General features: G+C 31.5%; 2 protein-coding genes across 4 annotated transcripts in view; one reads left to right on the top strand and one right to left on the bottom strand.

Moving 5' to 3' along the window:
- LOC127704357 (ETS-related transcription factor Elf-2-like) overlaps nucleotides 1-8,129 on the bottom strand; it is a 36,384-nt gene extending 28,255 nt beyond the window's left edge. Inside the window, exon 1 of one of the 2 annotated variants that reach the window (XM_052208387.1) lies at nucleotides 8,042-8,129. The gene's annotated coding sequence lies outside the window, so the exon portion shown is untranslated. Of the gene's footprint in view, nucleotides 1-7,415; nucleotides 7,445-8,041 lie in introns of those variants that run through there. The other variant, XM_052208388.1, reaches the window with a different exon arrangement.
- LOC127704356 (uncharacterized) lies at nucleotides 365-23,660 on the top strand. 2 transcript variants are annotated; one of them, XM_052208385.1, is made up of 7 exons: nucleotides 365-476; nucleotides 15,457-16,034; nucleotides 17,375-17,562; nucleotides 19,460-19,654; nucleotides 20,804-20,917; nucleotides 21,693-21,831; nucleotides 23,448-23,660. In XM_052208385.1, exons 1-7 carry the CDS (start codon nucleotides 408-410, stop codon nucleotides 23,629-23,631), a joined length of 1,467 nt encoding a protein of 488 aa, XP_052064345.1. In that variant the 5' UTR covers nucleotides 365-407; the 3' UTR covers nucleotides 23,632-23,660. The 2 variants fall into 2 exon arrangements, with proteins under 2 accessions (XP_052064345.1, XP_052064346.1); XM_052208386.1 differs by lacking the exon at nucleotides 365-476 and adding an exon at nucleotides 13,461-13,596.
- Nucleotides 23,661-23,965: the final 305 nt, after the last annotated feature.

Genomic DNA, 23,965 nt, shown 5'->3' with positions numbered 1-23,965 from the left:
TGTTGTCTTATTGATAAATATTCTTCTTCTCTAATATTCATATCTAAAGGGGTGACTGGGGTATAGAAATATGGTCAACTGAACTTCTCTCATTCGATTGATTGATTGATGCGTGTTTAACGCCATTTTCAGCACTATTGTGCTATTTCGTGGCGGTCAGTTATTATTGGTGGAGGAAGCCGGAGTACCCGGAGAGAAACACCGACCTTCGGTATAGAAAATTGACAATCCGAGTAAGTTAAGATTGGAGTCGAGCGCACCTGTGACGTGCGGTATTCAAATTCATAACCTCAGTGTTGACAGGTTAGTTATACAGTAGTTCGACTATTTAGACCACTCGGCCACCGAGACCCCTCTCTCATTCGACAGCATCCGTTTGACTGTTTAGGATGTAATAAAACACAGCTATGTCAGGTCGGATTTCCAGGCTGCTATCCAGTTCAAATAAGACAAAAGAAATGTTACTATTTATTAGAGTAGGTAGAAATAGTCAAGTTGGTATATTTGTATTGTTTAAACCTGTTCCATGGGTTTTAAAAGTTTAATGTAGGTGCATATTTTAGGATTTTTTGCATCTCATATACATGTGTATAGTTAAAATATAGTATGGAACTTCGAGATATTTGTAAACTTTAAAAGTAAAGACACATTTTCACAAAACAGTCGATCATGATAGGTGCAAAAACATATTGATCTTTTTTGTACATAAGCATAAATTCCACAGAAAAAATCCACAGAAAGATAAAACATTAATCTTTGTAAGGTTCATCACAACCTTTTGGCTAATATGGCCGTATTTACACCACACATTTTACTCTGAGTACAGACAACCCTGTGCACCTGGAAAAGTTTTAAGGCATGGCAGGAACTAGATAATTAGATTGTAAATGCATTTTATGTTTCAGAAAATTATAAATTTTTCTAATTTTTGCTATTCATTTTTTTTTTTCTTTTTCATTCCTGCAGAAGGTGCCAAAATAAACTAAGTTGGGAAACAGGTTTGAGAAGCTCCCCTCATATAATAAAGGTTGTGAAAAGTATTGATTTAAACGGACGATAAATGGACAATAGACATCTGCAAACAATAGGTGATATAAACTGTGTAACTGAGTGGACCGTATCAAATGAAACTCATGTGTTTGTTTATTTTGCTATCTTCTGCAGACTGGAAAAAAATGCACATCAAAAGCCAGGTATATATTTATAATTTTATGAAACCTACACTACATATAACTTTTATATATTTAGGTCGTGCCATGCCTTAAGGTTCATGTGGACCCTTTGGCTAAAATGGCTGCATTTTCACCTCATTATTTACTCTGAGTACAGACAAACCTGTGTATCTGGAAAAATGTTAAGGCATAGCATGCCCTAGATAAATAAAATTCAAATATATTTTATGTTTTAGAAAATTAAAAACTTAACAGGATTTTGCAGTGCACTTTTTTTCATTCCTCCAGAAGGTGCCAAAATAAACTAAGTTGTGAAAGAGGTTTGAGAACTTCCCCACAGGTAATAATTGACGTGAACTGGTATTGATTGACATGGACAATAGATGGACAATAGATACCTTATAATAATTGGTGATTTAAACTGTGTACCTGAGTGGACCATATCAAGTGAAACTCAACTGTTTGTTAATTTTATCATCTTCTACAGGGACGAAAAAAAGTGCACTGCAAAATCCAGTTAAGTTTTAAATTTTCTAAAACATACAATGCATTTGAATTTTATTAATCTAGGGCATGCTATGCCTTAAAACTTTTCCAGATACACAGGTTTGTCTGTACTCAGAGTAAATTTTGAGGTGAAAACGCAGCCATTTTAGCCAAAGGGTCCACATGAACCTTAAAACTTTCCTACTTGCATCAGTTTGTCTGTACTCAGTAGATTTTGCGGTGTAAACACGGCCATATTTTTCAATTCCTTTTGATGAACCTTAAAACATCTCTGCCCCCGGCAACAGTTTTATGGGAAAAAGTCCTAAAAACGGGCAATAATCTCACTAAAAAGAGAAAGTCGGGTACGCCTTTTTATGTCCAGATGTGTGTTAGTTGACTATTTTGTCTTGAAAACGTTTAAAGGGGAAAAAATATTTGATACATCATCTCGCTTCAGATTCCATTATTTTCATATATTTAGCCTACATGTTGATATAATAACACTATAAATTCACAGTACCAAGAAATAAAGTATATGGGTCAAGTGAAATACCTTTCTAATGCGTCATAACAACAAAGTAGGTGTGTTTGAATAACCAAAAAAGGAAGCTTTGGGGTACTACAAGTCAAATGTTAAATTTTAAGGTGTATTTCTTACTTGTATTCATTTTTAATTTTCATTTACTCGTCCTTCAATTAAAAAGTAGTCATTTAAACTTGTATTCATGAAATGTACGAAAAAAAAAGAAAAGTCGGACACACTGTGCACTTTTAGTCCCTATTTTATTTTTCTGAAAACCCTTGACGACAGACTTTTCAAGTGGATCTTAAAAATGCATAACTTTTTGTGTATTATCTAGGGTAATTCGTCTTCAGCCTCTGAAAATTTCTATTCTGCCCTTCCATGAAATATTTAGTTAGAATTGTTTTAATGTTTTTTAAACTTTCAAAAATTCACCCTGACAACCGATCAGAGAAAAGTTATAAGTTGACAAAAGGCATAAAAGTATATTACATGATGTATAACAGCTAGTAGATACATTTGTCTTTTAAATGCGATACCTACATCGTGTAGGGAAATTGTCACACTATGTGCACGTTACAGAACCCTTGTAATACTCTTTGCTGAATCATTAGGTGGCCATTTTACAATACATGTACATAGCTTATGCCCCTGTCCAATATACTCCGAACTTCTAGTGGTAATCTGATTTCACGCTTGACCCACTTGAAAGATTCTACCCATTTCATTTGTTGTTTTTCTATTTGTTGTTTTGGAATGCACACGTGTTATATTATCTGCCCAAACGTATTAATGAACAAAACGAGAAAAAAAATTACTCCGATACCACGCTTTGAGTAATTAAGAGAGTTTATATTTCGTTCCTTTGATATTCAAACTGTATTGTTATATTCATTCTCACACTAATAAAAGACTCTATTAAAAATAATATGTATATCTGATGGTTTAGTAGAGACAAACCAATAAACGTTCATGGACGAGACTTGAAATATATTATACTGATTTCCAAAACGTTATTGAACAACATAAGCATGTATATTTAGTTGAAAACTTAAATTAATTTCTCTGCGTTCAGAGACAATCATAAAAGTAGTTCTCAATTTCAATAAAGATACAAAGAGTATACGTATACATGGATAAATTAAAACATATAGAAACCCCTTGACGGTGACAGTTCCTATATTTATAAAATGAGAACTAGCTGAAAATTTATTTCTATATGCATGTGAATCAATAAATTCCTTTTGTTTGGTCTGTATTAACGAATTGGCATTAATTATATTGATAGTAATTGTAGGGTATTGCAGAAAGTGCTAGACACTTAACGACTTTTATCCAAAAGTTAAAAAATGAAAGGCAAATTGATTAACAATATTTATTATTTCAAATTGTTTGAATATAAAAGGAATCATGTCTGTCATTTCAAAATGTCTTTACATGATATGTGAAGTTATATATTCTTTCTAGAGGTGGTTTTACACTTGCTTGTTTTGAAATTCAGATGATAATGATACTGATTTTTCATTAATGTTTTCGTATTTTCAAGAAATCATGTAATACGAGAGAATCTCCCAATTACATTCATTAAAAGAAATATGGAAAAGATGGAATATGCATTATTCAATGATATTAGTTACATCTTTTCAAGTCTAAGAGAACTTTATGTTAACCTTATCCTAACTAACCTTTATGTAATTTACCAATACTAATTGATATAAAAGTATCAGATGTGCTATTATTGCCAAAAGAAACAAACATCCACCCATGTCCAAATGGATGTAAACAACTATAAATATCATTATACGGCCTTCAACAATCAGCAAAAGCCACAATATTTAGTCGACTATAAAAGGTTTCGAGATGACAAAATGTGAAACAATTCAAACGCGAAAACCAAAGACATGATTTATGACAAAATTCTTTACGAAAAACAAATATGAAAGACAGAAAACAAACGACAAACAGTGAATCACAGGATCCTGACTTGGGACAAGCACATAAAAAATGTTGCGGGATTAAACATGTCTGCGTATATCCAACCCTACCCATAACCTTTGATATGATGTAACAGCGCAACATAAGAACAAACTGTTAAAATCAGTTGGAAATTGCTTAATTTCAACAGATTGGTACGAAGCCCAAAAACAACTAAAATAAAAACAAGACACAAAGTACCAATCTAAGAATACTTGAAGTTATTTAAAGCGAGTTCAAAGCCAATTATAATTAATAAATAAATCCTGTTCTCCAAGAATTAGAGTTTCTTTGGCAGAATATTATTACAGCTGTTCTAGAAGAGATTTTTTCATTTTTGTTCTTTATCATTTTTTTCCTTCTATTGTTTCTGCTATATGTACTGATACAATTTCAATAAGTTTCGTTAAAATTGACTGTGCATGAAATGTGCTAATTTTGTTTTCTAATAACTGTCATCTCCTTAAATTTACAGAACATGGCATTTTTATTTTTCAAAATGTAAAATTTATAATTGAAAATTAAAACTGGTATATAACTCAATCATTTATATAATATTAATTGTTATATTAACTTATAACTTTACCCTTCCGAAGCACCTGAAATCACCCCCCAGGTTGGGATTCGTGTTGCTCAGCCTTTAGTTTTCTATGTTGCGTTTTGTATACTGTTGTTTGTGTTTTTGGTCTTTTTCTTTTTTGTCATGGCGTTGTTATTTGATTTTCGACTTATGAGTTTGAATGTCCCTTTGGTATCTTTCGCCTCTCTTTAACATGCATATCTGAGATGGGTTTTTTTCTGGAACCTACAGATATCGTATAAAAATAATAGACTGGGTCAGTCTCCAAGGAACTTATTTCAAACTTTAGAGCTTTTTTAAAGATGACTAAATACTTCCGAAAGATTTTAGCAAATTTTGAGTATACTTCTTAAAATTTATCATCAGGACATTCTAAACCAAAATGATATCAGTCCTCAGCAGTAATGTTAAAAACTAATTATGGTTTTGATTTCATTGATATATGTTCGAAAATTAGGATGTTCCTTACTCAGACTCTTAAATATTCAAATTCATCAAGTTCCATTATATTTTGGATTTTGACTTCGTAAGTGAAGTACATTCAGAGGAGATTAAACATTCCTTTTTTCGTTAATTTAATTTAGAAATGTGCATTACATTAAAATAACTCTTTCATTAAGTTTATGAATAAATGTTGCTTCAAACTTACGTACTCTCTATTTCGGATGATTTCTGACTAAAACACTTCTGTCAGATCCGTGGTCAGATAATCGGTTCATTATTAATTATTTTTTTCTGATTTGACTCCATACAATATATATTTTTATTGATTTATTGATTTATGTATTTGGTGCAATATTTTATAGATGTATTCAAGTAAGTTCAAACCAAAACTAGGAAAAGTCGGGTTTTGATTGAAGAAATATGAAAATTCGTTATAAGGTACTAGTATATGTTTCCAACCAGCTATGTTAGAAACAAAAAGAGGGCATTTATTCTTAGGTATACAAAAGAAAATTTTATAGAGACTGTAAAAATAAGAAACAGTTTCTTTTCAAAAGGCTAAAGTTTTGAAACTATGACAAAAAATAATTCGGGGGACAGTTCTGTCATACCTGTTATATCTCGTGTGGAAGCCATCATTTTTGTTTTCAAATTGACACATTGGAACAATACTTGCAATAATTGTTTTACTGAAAAGCATGCGATTCTCTGATCTTATAAGACATTGCAAGTTGCAAATATAGTCTACAGTGATTATTAAGAGATGGTTCACCAATATGTATAATACTACAGAATGCATTAAAGAATCTAAGTGAGTCTACTTAAATATATATTGTTGAATTATTAAATAAAAGTTACAAAAAGATTCAACTCTATTCAACGATTCTAAATTAATAATATCAGATGATATGCTTCTATAGTGAAATAATTTTTATTTTTATTTTGTCATTTTTAAAAATTAAGCTTTAGATGAGACAAAAATTGATAAATTTTAAATAAAAAATCATGAATATTACTTTCAGAATGTGACGGATTTTGGGCAGTTTAAAAGTTCTTATTTAAAATGTATTCCAAATTGTAGAGGTTAATATATAAAAATGTATGTTCAAAGTTCGTTTGTTGTAATTTTATTTAAAAAGTTTTTTTTTTGCGTTTTGTTAATGTAAACTTTAGTATGTCGCTTTCTTTTAATATTTCTTTTCTTTTGGTTGTTATGAATGTTTTCCTAAAAAATAACTTATATATAGGCATTAAAGAAGTTTTAATGATTCTAACATATCTATAAACACTGAGTCAGGCTTGTATGATTTCAGTTTTTATGTTTTCAACACTATGTATTTTCCTTTTTATTTCATTCGAATTTTTTGCAATATTTTGTCCATTTAGTCAGTTCTATGTTGTTTTTAAATGAAATTTTTAAAACTTTTTTTTATAATTATATTCATTTTTGTTTAATTTCAGTCCAGTGCAGGATAATTAATGTGTTCTCATTCTATGAAATAAAACAGAATCAAATTAAATAAATAAATAAATAAAAAAGACAAAAAAAAAAAAATAAATAAAACTTTTATTTTTTTTTATTATTTTTATTATGGATCGAATTAGGAGCTTGGTAAACATTTATTATTGACCTGAAAATTTGGAATACTGAAAATATATTTAAATACATATATTGCATCGTAAGCTATATGAAATAAGAGCATAACGCTCAAGTTTTGAAAGTTCCAATATCTCTCGGTGTGTATCTTGTACTCTCCTTAATCCTACTTTTGCCTTGGTCATTTAGTGAATTTCAAGTGTTTGCTGGCCTATGCATTTAGTATGAAAAATAAAGATCCGTTTTATTTTGTAATTAATGATAAGACTGAATTTTTATTTTGAAAATTAAAAGACAATACACTTCTCAGTATTCAAGGGTCAGAATAACGATCATTACCGGTACATCCTTCGGCTCAGTGACACCTTATTTCACAACAAGAAATAAAAGTATATACCATATTGACCTTTATTGAATTGAAACATGTGGCCTAGGTAGATTTCCTGTATTTGAGCCAAAGTATTGACCACAATAGAGGATCATGCAACCGACGCATGTATACAATTGACTGCTATGGCGATCTTGTTGCAAATATTAAGACCCCAAATTAAAAAAAAAGGAAAAAAAAAAACACTTCTATAATAAAAGCAACAAAAAAAACAATAATGATAGCAAATATTTTAAATCAGAACTTACCAGAACAGCATCACGCTTATATAACTAATAAAATAAGTTTGTGTAAAAATAAATCAGGTCTGTGGCATCAGAATAGTGCTTAACGTTATATATGTGTTCATGAAGAAAAAGAAAATTTCTAGATAAAAAAGTAATGTTCTTCAATTGTTAGAAAAGGTTAAGGAGTTAGCTAACGATAAGCGGTAAGTATAATCAGTGTTAGAACAATGCATTTTGGTTAATCCACAAATTTTATCGGCGAGGGTTGAAAAATTTTCGCGTGTGCATTTCACCTGCTATTACTCTTTACATTAAAAACAATAAAGTAAATGCGCTTTTCAAGGATACCAGAATTGGAAAATAATTATGGGGGATGAGTTTTAAAAATTTTCAATATACTTACTACCAGACATTTTATCAGGCTGGTTTTCTGAAAAGGGTATTCCCCGAGTTTGAACCCAGTTTGTCAGTGCGCACGCTAATTTTCCGTATTTGAACAAACTTTTCATGCATTATATCTTTTGTCTGTTTTCATATTTTGCATCTATGAATTATATCTTGTGACATTTTTTAACACCCTCCCCCTCTATATAAAAAACAATAAATAAGAAGAAATCCCCAACACAAACAATAAATAACGACTTTACCTCATTTTTCTGCTTTGTTCCAATCTACCAACAAATTAAGAGAATAAAGTTAGTTCTCTAAATAAGTTTGATAGTATTAGCGTAAAATTTGCGCATGCATTGATTTCAAATTAAAACCTAATGCATTCCGAGAAATTTTGTCATTAGTTCTAAGTAAACAGGTTTGTTATCGAGAAAGGATAGTCTTAAATACAAGTTTAATCCCCGGGGATTTAAAATTATGATAAAAAACGAACACAATAATGCAAAATATTGAAATTAAAAACAAATAGATTTAATATTTTGATGTAATTGTTATTCTTTATTTCTTAAAATTCAGTTATATTTTTGTAAACATGTGAAGATCGATACTTCCGTTTGATTGTTAAGTTAACCAATGAACGTCCCTTCTTCCCGGTTTACTGATTAATGAACTGTACATATATTATATAATAAAGGGTTGAGAAAAACAAAGATATTTTTTATAATTTAAATGCAACAATTACTGCGCAATATAATCATTCTTTTCAATACTTAAATACATGTATAATGTATGTGCATATACAACAATTACTATACATCGTCCGTACCGTACATGTATTAGGTTTAAGTTTGTGGTCATATCATAACTTGAAACTTGTATGAGAGAGAGAGAGAGAGAGAGAGAGAGAGAATATATTTCCTATTAAACATTATAAAGATAGAGTGCACCACAATGTGCATCAGTGAAATTACTATTTATATTCGTATAAAGGTTTGAAATTCTCTCAATAAGGAGTGGCATGGAATGACTGTAATGAGAAGAAAAAAAATGGTATTAATCCTTAATTTCTTTCCTGTTGCAAGACAGGCAAATAAACTGCTATTGCTACAAGCTTCGCCTAGTCACATTCGGGACATACTATTGGTTGACGGGTCGAAAGCATACTATAAATAGCAGCTGTACTGGTCATTGCACTGGGTTTCTCTTACTCACATTAACATACTTTTAATTAACTGGTCGAATGTCTACTGATAATAACAGCTTTACTGACTGTCAGACACAAGGAACGTTTTCCCCTAAATAATGTCAAAATAAAGAATTCTTATTATCAAGGAACTAAGTATAATAATGTCTAATAATTTCTCTAACAGGTTTACCTTAAGTTGTCTATAAGTAATTTGTGGTTGAGTTATTGTCCCGTTGACGTATCCCCTCCCTACATAAATATATTAATATCAACAAATGATATTTTAATAGAAAATGCCGGTAAGAACATGTAGAACAGACACAAGTCCCTTAAACGATAGTTTTCTCAATCCCGAGAGCTAACTGTACACAATTTCAATGTATAAAAACATAAGACATATATTTTGGTTCCTTTTGCTGTGTGGGATGTATAAAAACGAAGCCACGTCCAATTCAAATGGGGTTCAATACGATGCCTCTTGTAAGGAGAATGACACGCTCTCTTGCCACAACTTTTCGAGGGGTATGTAGGTGGGCTTTTGTAATGCAGATCTACCCAGACGTAGAATACCCCTTTCAAAAAGCAATCAAAATAATCTGCCTCTCATGCTGGTCCACCTTCTTTACGAAACCTTCCCATTCGATTTATCGGTAATGCTTTCTCGTCCTAAATATGCATGACATATTGGCCACTGGACATGAAGCAATTATGCAAGCAATCTGCAATGGTTGATATTTGTTCATCCTTGAGTAATCTTAAAAACAATGTAATAGTTGGACCACAGAAAGAATGAAATGTGTTGTGTACATCATATAAGATTAAAAAAGGTTACTGACTTTGGACATAATTAAAAAAAATATGAGGTAAGGTTAACAACAATGATGCAGCAATCTAACATAACAAGTAAACTAGAAACATACAGTTTTATGTAAACTAAGGACGATATGCAAATATGCATCATGATATGACTGATTTTCAAAAACAATCTCTTTCTTGGAAGGTATAACAGTTAATCAATGCTATCATGCAACCGATCAATATAACGGACCCGTCAAACATTTTTTTTTAAAGATTTTTTAACGTACAGACATCGATACATTCTCACCAAGTCCTTTAAGATATAAAGTCATGGTTCAGATCGACCAATTGCATACATTTGTATATCCAAGCAATCGTTAAAGTAAAACTTTCAAGTGGATTTATTGCATGCAGTAATTAATACACTAATCCTAGAATTACATATGTAGCAGTTTTTCTATATTTCTCTAAGCTACCTCCTTTCCTGTTGACCAATATAATGCGAGAAGAATGAAATTTACAATAAAAATAATTGTGAAGAGTCTAAAAACAAACAGTATGATACGCCACCTCAAAAATTATAAATTGATCTGTTGAAGATAGATTTTACTCAGCAAATATGTTTTTGAGATAAAGAACATCAATTTAAAGCACTGTATGTTTTGCTTTTTGTGTTATTTGCTGTGCATGTACTGATTTCGGGTCATGGATGAATACCCCATAACCGTTCTTTCCTATTATTTTAGTACTATTTATTTTACAAAGCTTTCCAACATGTATGGTTTACTTCCATCACGTTTGTAAGATTAAAACCAAACGTTTATGTAGAATAAAAAAAACTAAAATAAAGTAAGCTCTCCACTTCAAACTGTCTAGAGCTTTCCAACTCTCTTGATATTTGTCGCAAATAATAGAAAGTTATATACTCACCTGTTTTTTGCTGTTTTTTTTTTTTTTTTTTTTCTTTTTTCTTTTTTCTCAAAATATGGCCTTGCATTTCAACTTGATCATAAAATATCAAAAAGGCCACAGTTTGATTTTTAAATGGATCAATTTCACAAGTCTTGATGCTAGGTGAAACTAATTTCTTCATATGAGTACATTATAGGATCAAAAGTCAACACGTTTTGGAGATTTTGGCTAAAACAGATGATTTTGTACATTTGTCGAACCTAAAAGCATGAGGACAACCTACTATTAAAAATGTTCTGTAACCAAAATGTGTCGAGGTTTATATTGATTCCCTAGACAGAGGGAAAATCTGGACCACGGTTTGCGGCAAAAGTCAGCTATGCTAAACTTTCATAAATTATAGGGATAATGGACCAAACTGAGGTTACAACACAAAATATGTATAAGTAAGAGGTTATAACTTCGGTATCTATAAGGTGAGGGGCCACAAAGAAGAGTAAGAGGTTATAACTTCGGTATCTATAAGGTGAGGGGCCATAAAGAAGAGTAAGAGGTTATAACTTCGGTATTTATAAGGTGATGGGCCACAAAGAAGAGTAAGAGGTTATAACTTCGGTATTTATAAGGCGATGGGCCACAAAGAAGAGTAAGGGGTTATAACTTCGGTATTTATAAGGCGATGGGCCACAAAGAAGAGTAAGAGGTTATAACTTCGGTAGCTATAAGGTGATGGGCCACAAAGAAGAGTAAGAGGTTATAACTTCGATATTTATAAGGTGATGGGCCACAAAGAAGAGTAAGAGGTTATAATTTCGGTATTTATAAGGCGATGGGCCACAAAGAAGAGTAAGAGGTTATAACTTCGGTATTTATAAGGCGATGGGCCACAAAGAAGAGTAAGAGGTTATAACTTCGGTATTTATAAGGCGATGGGCCACAAAGAAGAGTAAGAGGTTATAACTTCGGTATTTATAAGGTGATGGGCCACAAAGAAGAGTAAGAGGTTATAACTTCGGTATCTTTAAGGTGATGGGCCACAAAGAAGAGTAAGAGGTTATAACTTCGGTATCTATAACGTGATGGGCCACAAAGAATAGGAAGGGGTTATAACTTCGGTATCTATAACGTGATGGGCCACAAAGAAGAGAAAGGGGTTATAACTTAGGTATCTATAACGTGATGGGCCACAAAGAAGAAAATTGCATGTTTTCATTTTCATTTTTCTGAATTACAATATAAAATAAGTGCAGTACAAGAATAACGTGAAGACCTTTTTTTCTACCTCGAGAAGAACAAAAAAAAGTTCACTCAATCTGATTTCAGAATTTTTTTTATTTAAAAAAAAAAAGTCCAGGTCACTCAACTCTTGTACAGTGATTGAATCATTATTTGGTTATTTAGTATTCATACATGTTTTCTCAATTTTCAAATTTAATTCGGTGATTTTTTAAAGTATAAATAATCATTATGGAAAATCCTGTTAACTATAAATCAAGTTTTCCCGACCTGTTTAGCAAACTACGTATTGAAAATTTACTGTCTCAATCTACATAGCGGTCACACAAAATTCAAAATACTAGTGATAACAATATTGATTTGTTATACCCATAAATAAACTGTTGAAAGACAGACGGTCAATGAAAATAATATATTCTACACGACTGAGCATTTCTATAGAAAAACATTTTTGTTAACCCAATTAAAATATAAAAGTGGAATTTTGACAACTACAAATGGGGAGTGCATGTTCATTAGAACAAGCACAAAAGCACCCGGTTTCCTTCATTCTTCATTTTAGCGGATAGTTGTCTCATATGCAATAATTTCACATCCCCTTTATACTTATAATTCTACTTGTAATTGACTTGTTTTTATGGAATGTTATTTGTTTTCATCTCAAATTATGGATGTCATTGCCAAGACAACCATGTTTGCCCTTTGGGGCCCTTAATTGGAATAACATATTCTTCTTCTATATAGAGGGTGTGGATGGGGGTTTACAGAATAGAGAAAAATTGACCAAAAAAATAAAGAATAGAGAATAATTAGGTGCTAAAATAAAAAAAATAGAGAATGATAGGCAAAAAGTATAAAGATTAGAGAAAAATGGCATAAAGAATTAAAGAATACATAAATGAAGGACCCCCATGCATCCAGATGCTCATATAGACAGACAGAATGTAAATATGGGATTCATGAAACTACGAGGAGGCATATTGCAGTAAAACAAGCACAAAAGCACTATGTTTCCTCAAGAAGAGTTTCTAAATGTTAAATAAGAAGCATTTTGTCACTCAAATCTTCTTTAATGCAAACATTCCAAAACTATTTGGTCAAATCTGATCAAAGTGATGCCATCGGTTTTGTTTTACTGAATGCTATCTATATTCGATGATTTATTTTACCCTTTCCATCTCCCGATATAAATTTCGTTTTAATAGATTCAGTCTTACATAAGTTAAAAATATACTGCATTTTATGCTGATCAATATAGAATTGGAAAGTTCAATCATGTCATATGGAAATTTTTGCAATTATTATCTTTTTAAAATATCTCCAAAAATTTTTTTTTTTTAAACTCACAAGACTATCCCAAATATTCTACTTATTTTGAAAAAAAAAGGAGAGACTATTCTTTTTGAAAGTATAAATATTTACAGATAAAGCTAATTGATAAAAATCTCGTCTTAAATATACATCAAGTGATAACTTGTACATTATGTCTTTTCCACATTGAACCTTGGAATTCCACAATGATTTGTTATCGTTGACAAGAAGATTACGAGTATATCAATTCATCCGTCACCGATCCAGTTCATTTCATATTTTATTTCATTGATTGAAATTTGATAATGTTAAATGTCAATGTCGACAATATTTCTTTAAAAGAGGAAGTTTAACGTAGACTATTTCCCGGTAAGTGAGTTCATTTCTTAAGTGGGAAGAATGTATCTAAGTATTAGGTAAACATCAATGCGGAAGTGTGAAGGGAGATTACTCATTATAAGTTGTATGCGATCTTGCACAATACACGATATGCCAGATATATGTCTTGAGAATTTTCAGAAACGAAATAATGCTTATGGGGAAATTTTCGATTTATTCTATGTGGGATTAATTCAGGTCAATATTTATGTTTATACTAGTTGGAAAAACTACTTTTACAGTCCTACATCTATCCCCAATAATTCGCATCAAAATGATGTTGGATATATCTGAACTCGATATCTGCACCACTAAGGAAAACACCATTTTTTACAAATAAAACTGTCAATCCATATTATGACTTGTTAAGTGATAAATACCACATGTTTTGTTTCACTAATGAACAGGTGGTAATTATTGCATAAATCAATAAATAGTCAACACACAGTATTAATCCAAACTTATAAAAGTAGATATATTTAATTCTATGTGTAATATGATGTGAATATATACATGTAGGAAGAATACAGGATACAATTTCTTTTTGTTTCAGTGGCGATACATCAAGAAAGTGTTGTATTATATTAAATAAATTAAAAAGAATAGTGACATTGGAACCTATCCATTTTATGTTTTTGTATTTCTTACAATAGGTTATTACAAAATGAATTATATTTGGATATCAAATGCATGTAAAATTTGTATAATATGTAAATTTGAACTTCCTTTTCAATTTCCTTCATTCTATTAAATACTTGTTTTTTATACTATCTATGTATAGTGTCATTTAGATGTTCTTCTGTCTTTGAGTGGCTATAAGAAACGAACATTAAAATCTCTACAACGTTTAAGCGCATGCATTGTTTTTGGTTTCAACATAATATGTTGTGTCGCTTAATCAGCATGCCATGACAGATACAGCTTTGCATTGCTATTTCAAAAATGGGAAAAGATAAGAAACACTCTCAACGGGTTTAGAGGACAGACGTGCAAGTATAGGTACTCCCATTTATGAGTAGACCACATCTAGAAGTATAAAGGCCTAATTACTTCCAACCTCATCCTAATTCCAAATATGAATTTTATATATTGATAACCAGTATTCTCTTTTTTGTTATGTTTATTGTGAATTCTAGACTTTGTAGGAAATTTTTTTCAGCATAACACATGCACATGCGTATTGCTCACAAAAGCCAAACATGTCAATATTTTACTGATGTGCACAGAATAAGGTTGGGAACTTTTTCAAGCATATACACACAACAATACGAAAAGACTTTCTTTTAACCTGTTCTTTTGATGAAATGGCAAGGAGGTACAAAGAAGGCGATAGAAAGGGAGCCTAGTAATGTACATCTTAATATGTTCATATTTTAGTTATATCATACTAAACAAAAAGTAATTTACTAGACTTCAAAGTCTATATTTATTTTTAAAATCCATCCCGATATAATCTGGCAAATTGGAAAACAGTTTGTCAATGTTAATATTATAAAATTAATCTGTAATCTAATATAACAAGCATGGGTGATTGAATTTTATATAAAATCCTTGTCCGCAAATGTATATTTAAGGTCTATTAAATAAGCATCTCTTCAGGGCTTTAGACCATTTTACACATATATGTCAATTGTATACTTTTCTACTTTCCAAAATAATAACAATTCATTTACCATTTTAATATTAATGTGTCCTAAATATTCCTGACGTTAAAAGACAGTCGGCATTATTTTGTATAAGAAGATTAGAAGGTTCACTTTTTAAATGATTTGTACGACAGGAAAATATAAAAATGCTTGACGGTTTTTTTTTAATAACATAGCTGTTCATATATTTCCCCTGATATTGTAGATAATCAACATGAGAAACAGAAAATTGGATAGTAAAACAGTTCAAAAGAAGTCCCAAACAAAGAATTCCCAATTAAAAAATGAAAAGATACATAACGACTTCAGGCGAGAATCAACACCAGTATTAACTATAATTATAATTGTTCTGTTTTTAACCGTTCTATTTGGTGCTTTGTATGTTTTTCAATCAATGTCAGTGTCAGATGAAAGTAACGAAACGAATTTTGTGACTGATCCATCAAAAATGCAAAAAAGAGCTGACAAACAGTCAGATACGTTAGCTGATAAAACACAAAAAAGTGAGAAACAAACTGAAACGATACCTGATAATACTCAAAGCATCGATAAAAGTTTTTCAACTGACAATGTTCCGAAGCATGACAATCCAAAAAGTGTATCGACACCTGAAAAGGTGAAACCTCAGGTTAAACAAGGAATTGATCCGAAAATTGAAGAAGAAATGAACAGGTTTAAAAGTACTTTGCAGACAGGGATGTCGCCCAAAAAGATATTTGCAGACGGCAGAAGGTTGCCGCCAGTAGAATTACTTCCTCAGAAGCCAAATAACAGTTCTGTAAAGTGAGTTGTACTCTTTTTGTATTTAATACTGACTGTATATATAAAAATAAGAAGATCTGGTATCATTGCCAATGAGACAACACTCCACCAGAGACCAAATGACATATTAGTAAACAGCTATAGGTCACCGTACGGCCTACAACAACGAGATAAACCCATACCGCAAAGTCAGCTATAAAAGGCCCGAAATGACAAATGTAAAACAATTCAGACAAGAAAACTAAAGGCCTGATTTATGTACAAAACAATGAACGAAAAACAAATATGATATACAGCAACAAATGACAACCACTGAATTACAGACTCCTGACTTGGGACAGGACTTGTACTTGTTTTTATTTGTACGACACATATCATAAGAAACATAGATAAACCATGAGTACAGTGTACATGTAATATAGGATTAAATGCCTTTTTAAAGGAATTTATTGGTGTATAAACTCGACCAATTCACTCACAAACAAATAATAGTCCGAAGGACTTTTATGATATGTTTGTGAGTGACTTGGTACAGTTTATACACCAATAAATTCCTTTAAAAAGGCGTTTAATCCTTATAATTCTTTAAAATTGGAGACAAGGAATTTATTTTTCCACACTCATAACCTCTATCACACGTAAATTGTATATTTGTGTCATTGAATAGGCCTGGCGCATAAATATATTTGTTGGTTAACGCAAAAATATGTACTCCATGAAATTTGCAATCTGATAAAAAATAAACTACAAAAACTCTTATTATCATTCAAACGAATGTTTTGTGTTTATTATTTAATTTAACTATTAAGACCTATTAACGCGAATTGAAAATAAATTTTGTTAACGTCGATCCGGATTGTGTCATTATCGCCGCCATCTTGTTTACATTGGTTACGAAAAGAAGTTCGGTCAACGTCGTCTATCGAAAAATAAACAACGTCAAGAACAACTACCGGAAGTCCTCTCAACCAATCATATCAACGTATTCTCTAATATGCAAATCATAAAAGAATTATGAACAACTATAATGCCTTAAAAATGGAAAGCAGTATGGAAAAAAAGATGGAGGATGTACAATCTAATTAAAATATAGTTCTCTGATTTCATTATACTCATATGAGCCTATATATACGAGCACTCGAGTTAATATGGATGAGAATTTTAATCAGATTGGAGGATGTTTTATCTCAAAATTTTAAACAGTTCCTTGTATGAAATTGGTGTATTAAAGATACCAATCTTATTTCCTAATATTACTCAAACACAGTTCTTTAATGATTGTATCACTCATGGAAAATTGACTTCCTCTTTTTTTTTGTAAACTTTAGCGGGAATTTAAATTGTAAAAATATTTATTTTAGAGTATATCTGTATGATGAGTTTTTGTCAGTGGAGGAATGTGACGGTTTGATGAAAGCACACAACCGACACGTGACAGAAATATCGAAAAAAGATCCAATCGTATGTTTTGACACTGTCAGCACATTACGTCAACATTTACAAGCATCAGGTGTCAATCGCAAAGTTTCTCCTAATGACTTTATGCCAGGTAATCATTTTATATTAAATTATTCTTAAGCGGCTTTGTATAAGATAACGACTATCAAGCTCGGCATCTCCGCCGATTGTTTTCTTCTAATACTCCCTAAATTTGTATTTCATCAATAGAATCATACAGTGCCGTATCTGTATTAAAGACAATTCATTATTGGTTGACGAATGCTGTTTTCGAGGAATGTACGTATTCATAGATTATAAATTCATATTCTGAAGTTATCTCTTCGAATTTTTAAGATGTATGAGAACCGTAAAGATTGGTTGATGGAATTTCTTCAAGGAATGTGATTGACCAATGATACGTTACATCTACCGTGACCACCATCACGTCCATTTTTCCTTTTTTTTTTATTTTTGCTTAGTTTTTTCGAATACAACTTTTTAGCTTTTTTTTTGTTTTCATAGGCACCATGTAGAGTATACCTCTAGAAGTCTCAGGTTTTGTTTTATTTCTTTTGTCCATGATGTTGCTTGTTCTTTGACAATGAATTGTGCTTGCCTTGATATCTGTTTTTGTCTCGCCTTCGACGAAAGTCGCAGTATGCGAGACATAGGTATTACTATCCGGCAGCGGCGGCGACGGCGTAAACTATTTGTATAAAGCTTTATATTTCAGAAGGTAAAAGACCTAGATGCTTCATATCTTGCCAACCATTTGTCCATTGTCCTTCACCTCATTTTCATGGTTCAGCGACTGCTTGAAAAAAAATTAGTTTTTTTTGTCATGTGAATTTCTCACTTATTATGAGTAATAGGATAACTATATTTGATATATGGGTTCCTTGCCACGTATACATGTCCGTCAGACAGAGTTCACCTGACCTCTACCTCATTTCATGGATCAGTGATCAAGGTTAAAGTTACGTGATTAGGTCCATTTCTCAAATACTGTAAGCAGTAGCTCAACTATATTTGGTGTATGGAATGATTGTAATGGGTACATGCCAGTCTGGCAGGTTTCATCTGACCTTGGCCTCATTTTCATGGTTCATTGGTCAATGTTAAGTTTTTGTGTTTTGGTCTGTTTTTCAAGTACTATAAGCAATAGGTCAACTATATTTGGTGTATGGAATGATTGGAAGGTGTACAAGTCTGTCTGGCAGGTATCATCTGACCTAGACTTCATTTTCATGGTTCATTGGTCAACGTTACGTTTTTGTGTTTTCACTGTTTTACAAATACTATAAGCAATATGTCAACTATATTTGGTGTACGGAATTATTGTAAGTTGTACATGTCTGTCTGGCAGGTATCATCTGACCTTGACCTCATTTTTATGGTTCATTGGTCAATGTTAAATTTTTGTGTTTTGGTCTGTTTTTCAAGTACTATAAACAATAGGTCAACTATATTTGGTGTATGGAATAATTGCAAGGTGCACCATATGTCTGTCTGGCAGGTATAATCTAGCCTTGACCTCATTTTCATTGTTCATTGGTCAATGTTAAGTTTTTGTGTTTTGGTCTGTTTTTTTAATTAGCATACGCAATAGGTCAACTATATTTGGTGTATATGTCTGTCTGACACAATTTATCTGACCTTGGCCTCATTGTCATTGATCTTTAAAAATGTTAAGTTTCTGTAATGCTTTTAGTAAAACCTTTATCTTTAAGACTTTCAACATAAAATCCGAGTGGTCAGTAAAGCAGGCGAGACATTTCAGCGTGTCGGCACTCTTGTTATTTATTTTTCATTTTATTAATGATATAGAATTTCATTTTAATTTTTTTTTTTGTACATTTATGTATTTTAAAAAAAGTATTTTTGATATTTATTATCATATACAAATATGTTTAAGCGCAGCTAAAACATTTTAAAGCAATATTACTTGAACGTAGCATAGATATGTTACCAACATTGTGTTCATATGTTTTAATTTATTCTTGCAGGAACAACTTGCCTAGATAAAACATTTTCTTCCGAGTTTAAAGACTATATACATTCCAACTGGAGTTATAGTACAGCATTTTACCGTGGAGAAAGTAGGTTCTCTAACGTATTCGAGTATCGAGTTAAAGAAGCTACAGCATTGAAACCTGAAAATGGCGGGAAATTTCAAATCACATCATATCCTTTAAATGTTGGTAAGAATCGCTTCTTAGTGTTTTATCACAGTGCCATAAAATGAATTAATTGCAAAAGACTAATATTCGTTACGAATTGCACTAGTAATTAATTAACTATGAGGGATAAACATCAGAGAAAGCAACCAAACAATAACAACAAAAACACACATTATGAATGATCGCTCTTCAGCTTCAGACTCTGACCATATATTCATCGTTTGTATCATAGCGATAACACCAATATATATATACAAGCGGAGGTAGAGGAATAATTTTTTTGGAAAAGCATACATTGTAATAGGCAAAATACTTTCCAAGATTAAGGTACATGTAGGTTTGATTCGTGAATAAATGAATTATACAACTGGGTATAAATGTACGACAATTTTGTCATTTGTGATGTCTTGCTGAACAAAAATAATCTTTTTGCAAACTACTTTGTGGTGTCATTGTGAATTCTTAAATCGTGTCATAACCGAATGACATGATACTCCGGAAATATCTGTTTACATATAGTGTTGGTGCCGTTGACGGTTCAAAATTAAAGCAAATACGAAACAAAATTAAAATCTATTTTTACAAAACTAATGTTTCGACTCTCTCTAGCAAAGTAGACCTTCGATGGATTGGCTATTATTTTAGGTCCTTTTTGGTCTTATAGCTCTTCAACTGTTTATGTTCTTATACATCCTTGGATTTCAAATATTCGGCTTTGAGTGTTCCTGATGAAGGTAACTCCTGAAAAGCGCTTTGGAACCATGAAATTGATGTGTTGCTTTCATTATTTACTCATTATTTCTGAGCATATGAGCTCCCTTATGTGTAAGATATTATACAGAAAACAAAATGATGTGAAACTTAAATTTACGATAGAAAAATAAATGTTGTCTGAAATTCTAGCAAAAAAGGAAACAACGACAAAAATATTCTTTTACACAAACATTGATTTCAGTAAAATATCTATTTAGCTATATATCATATTTGATTTTGACCGTGATGTACGAGAAAAAAACGCCTACGGGTCTTTAAAAGTGAATTATATATAAAAAGTGTATCATCAAGACAAAATGTTCTGCAATTAAAATAGAACATTTTTTTTTATCAAACTAACTGTTCTAAAATCTGCTTTCGTCTCCTTCATTCTAAATAATGGATTAATCATTTAAGGTTATAAGTTACATACAGACTGTATAGAAGACAACAAAGACAAGAGGGACAGATTTGCAACAATTTTAGTTTATCTGCAAGATGTTGAAGAAGGAGGTGAAACACAATTTCCAGGTACTGTATAGAAATAGGAAATCTCACAGAACCAACTACAGCCAAAGAAGTAGGTTCACGAAGGGCTAAAATTTACCCTAAGATTTTAATGTTTTTCGAATCAATCCAAATACGACGAATGTCACATTGGAATAGTTGTGATTTTAGAATTATTGAAAAAATAACTTCTTTTTGTCACCTCACATTTTAAATTAAGAAATTTAATCATGCATTTTACGTGTTGTAAGGTCAGTTTTGGTCCAATTTTTCCATAATTTATATATAGTTCTTAGCATAATTTACTTTGGCCGCCATCCCTGACCAAGAAACTTTTTGTGGCCAGGTATTCAATATCAACCTTGGCACATTTTGGTTACATAACAATTTGGCCCGTAGGTTGCGGCAAAGGTTTTCTTACACCTTTTAGGTCGGAAAATACACAAAATGATCGTATTTTGATAATATCTTCAAAATCAACTGACTTTGGAGCATATACTGTAATTTTGGGAAGAGATTTGTTTTACCTAGCAGTAAGACTTTTATACTACGCCTATATATTTAAGAACCAGATTATGGCCTTTTTGGTATGTTTTAATCAAGTTGAAATTCAAGGTCGTAATTTGTCAAAAGTTAACCTTGTCCTTTATGAAGGTATTTTTTTTTTAATTTATATATAATAATGTATAAAAAAGAAGATTCCAATATTTAAGAATGTTTTGTTCATATTGTGGATTTACGACAAGCTTCGTTCAATATACAAATAATTTATGAAAGGAAATAAATAATATTTTTACAGAACTTGGAATATGGGTGAAGCCGAGAAAAGGGAGAGCTTTAGTATGGAACAATATGAACGAGAAAGGCAAATGTGAACATCTATCAATTCACCAAGCTGCAAAGGTCACAAAAGGTCATAAGTTTATTCTACAAAGATGGTAGGTGTAGTAAAGAATTAATTTTATAAGTGTATAATGCAGAAAAGGGAATAACGGAATAAAAAAAAGTACTAGACAGTACAACAAACCATATAAATCTCCAAGATCCAACTCCTGTACCAACCGAGCAAGACCCTCATGGGTAGTCAAGGTCGTTAAAAAAAACCCTCGTCGTCCTGGGTAAAAAAGACATGCATACAAAGATAACAGATTATATATTATAGTGTTATTATAAACTAGTCGTTTTTGTATTAACCCTGTAATAGATTCGAGGTTAGCAGTATTGGCCCCGAGATTCGAGACCTCCCCTTTTTGTCTATCTTCGACACGTTGCTAAACTAAAACTCAAAATAAAAACACGCACAATGCCAGCTGCCAACAGGATGGCCACTCACTTGAACAAGGAAATACAATAAAATTGAGAATGGAAACGAGGAATGCGTCAAAGAATCAACAACCCGACCAAAGAGCAGAACACAGCCCAAGGCCACCAATGGGTAACGGGACATTATTTGGAAAGCAAGGTCAAAACGTACTTGCTGTTAATGTAAGCTAACAACATGTAAAGTAGTCACAGCTGTTTGAATACTGTTGCCATAGAAACAAACCTAATATAAGGTTATATGAAGTCTCATTTTAAAGTTTGATTAAAAACCGACAGTTTTTGTGAATGGCCAGTAATTAAATTTCCTTAGACCACAGGAAGAAAGAACATTTTAAAATTAGTGAGTAAATCACGCCTGTAGCTTTTACTGTTGAAATTTCCAGATTAAAAACATGTACAAAATTATCCTAAAAGTTTTATCTGTCTTTCATATCTATTGACGACATGCCAGTAAAAGTTAGGGTGAGAGATATTAAGTACCGTCTAATAGTATTTATCACGAGAAACATTATATTTACAAAAAAAGGATGCTGATTATGACTGTAATTATTTTGAAAGTTTCAAAAGTACGTGGTATTTTTTGTGTTAATGTAAGGTTACATTAGTTGAAGTAAATTTAATAAGAACATATTCTAGCAAGCTTCAAAGGCTGTGAAATGCACAAACAAGCCATACGTTACAGCAAGAGGAACAACACCTTCCAAAAAGAATGGCAATATTGTAATAAGCTCTTTTTTTAAATTTCGATTTTTCAAGTTTGTACCAAAACTGTCATGTCCAAGACTAAACAAATAGAAAAGCAACTTCAATAACTCATATTTGAATTAATTGAAGAAAACTACATCGGAAATTTGTTTTTTAAACTTTGTACTATTGAGTTGCCGTCTCATATAACACACCCACGCACAATAATTCTTATCAATATGCACAAGATAAAATTGAAATCTGATCATTTTGAAAGTTGGAGGATTTAGGATATTAATTGTTAGTGACATGAAATATAATTTCTAACAAAAACATTTTAAATAAAAAAGATAAAACGAATTTTAGATGTATAGATATTTCAAAATTAACATATTTTATACAACAGGTTTATCTATTGTTGAAGATAACATGTTGACCTCTAGATGTCTTATGATGTTGGTTTTTTGTCGCTGGGTTGCTGCCTTATTGACCCCACATCTCCTTTTAATCATAACAAATATTAATTTATTATTTTTTATTAATACAGGTATTATTATACAAGTTTTTATTCCCTTGGTAAAAGACCCCCAGAACCACATATACCCATAATGGAGTCGGGAACACCTAGAGTGTCATGTGATGAGTATGCACACGGAAGCTGTCGGTGGTACGACGAATGGAACTATGACCATATTATTGAATACCAAAATCAAAAAATTACACTCATTTAAATAAGAGAATAATATAGATCAATATAGTGTTGCTAGCGTGATTTACTTTTTATGACAACAAATGGTAAAGGGATGAAAGTCAATGAGCAAACAAACAACACAAATTATAAAACGGAATTATGGGTCCTAAATGCTCTTCAACTTCCTACTTCTAGTATATTTGGCCTTGTTACTTTTTAAATTCGAGCGTCAATGATGAGTTTTGTAGACGAAACGCGCGTCTGACGTACACAATTTTAATCTGGCATTTACGATGAGATTATTATGAAATATATGTAAAGAAAAAGAAAGCTAATGAACCAAGAGTTCCAAGTGGTGAAGTTGAGAGCATCCC

Source organism: Mytilus californianus, unplaced genomic scaffold (genome assembly GCF_021869535.1).
Source record: "Mytilus californianus isolate M0D057914Y unplaced genomic scaffold, xbMytCali1.0.p SCAF_6, whole genome shotgun sequence".
Taxonomy (NCBI): Eukaryota; Metazoa; Mollusca; class Bivalvia; order Mytilida; family Mytilidae; genus Mytilus; species Mytilus californianus.
The sequence above is the reverse complement of the archived record's forward strand: the minus strand, read 5'-3'. Positions and strand labels throughout refer to the sequence as shown.

Bases quoted from the DNA above. Each gene is read 5' to 3' on its own strand.
- LOC127704356 (XM_052208385.1), top strand. From the start codon at position 408: ATGTCAGGTCGGATTTCCAGGCTGCTATCCAGTTCAAATAAGACAAAA. The intron at 477-15,456 runs GTAGGTAGAAAT...CTGATATTGTAG, and splicing joins AAATGTTACTATTTATTAGA to ATAATCAACATGAGAAACAG. The intron at 19,655-20,803 runs GTAAGAATCGCT...TAATCATTTAAG, and splicing joins ATCATATCCTTTAAATGTTG to GTTATAAGTTACATACAGAC.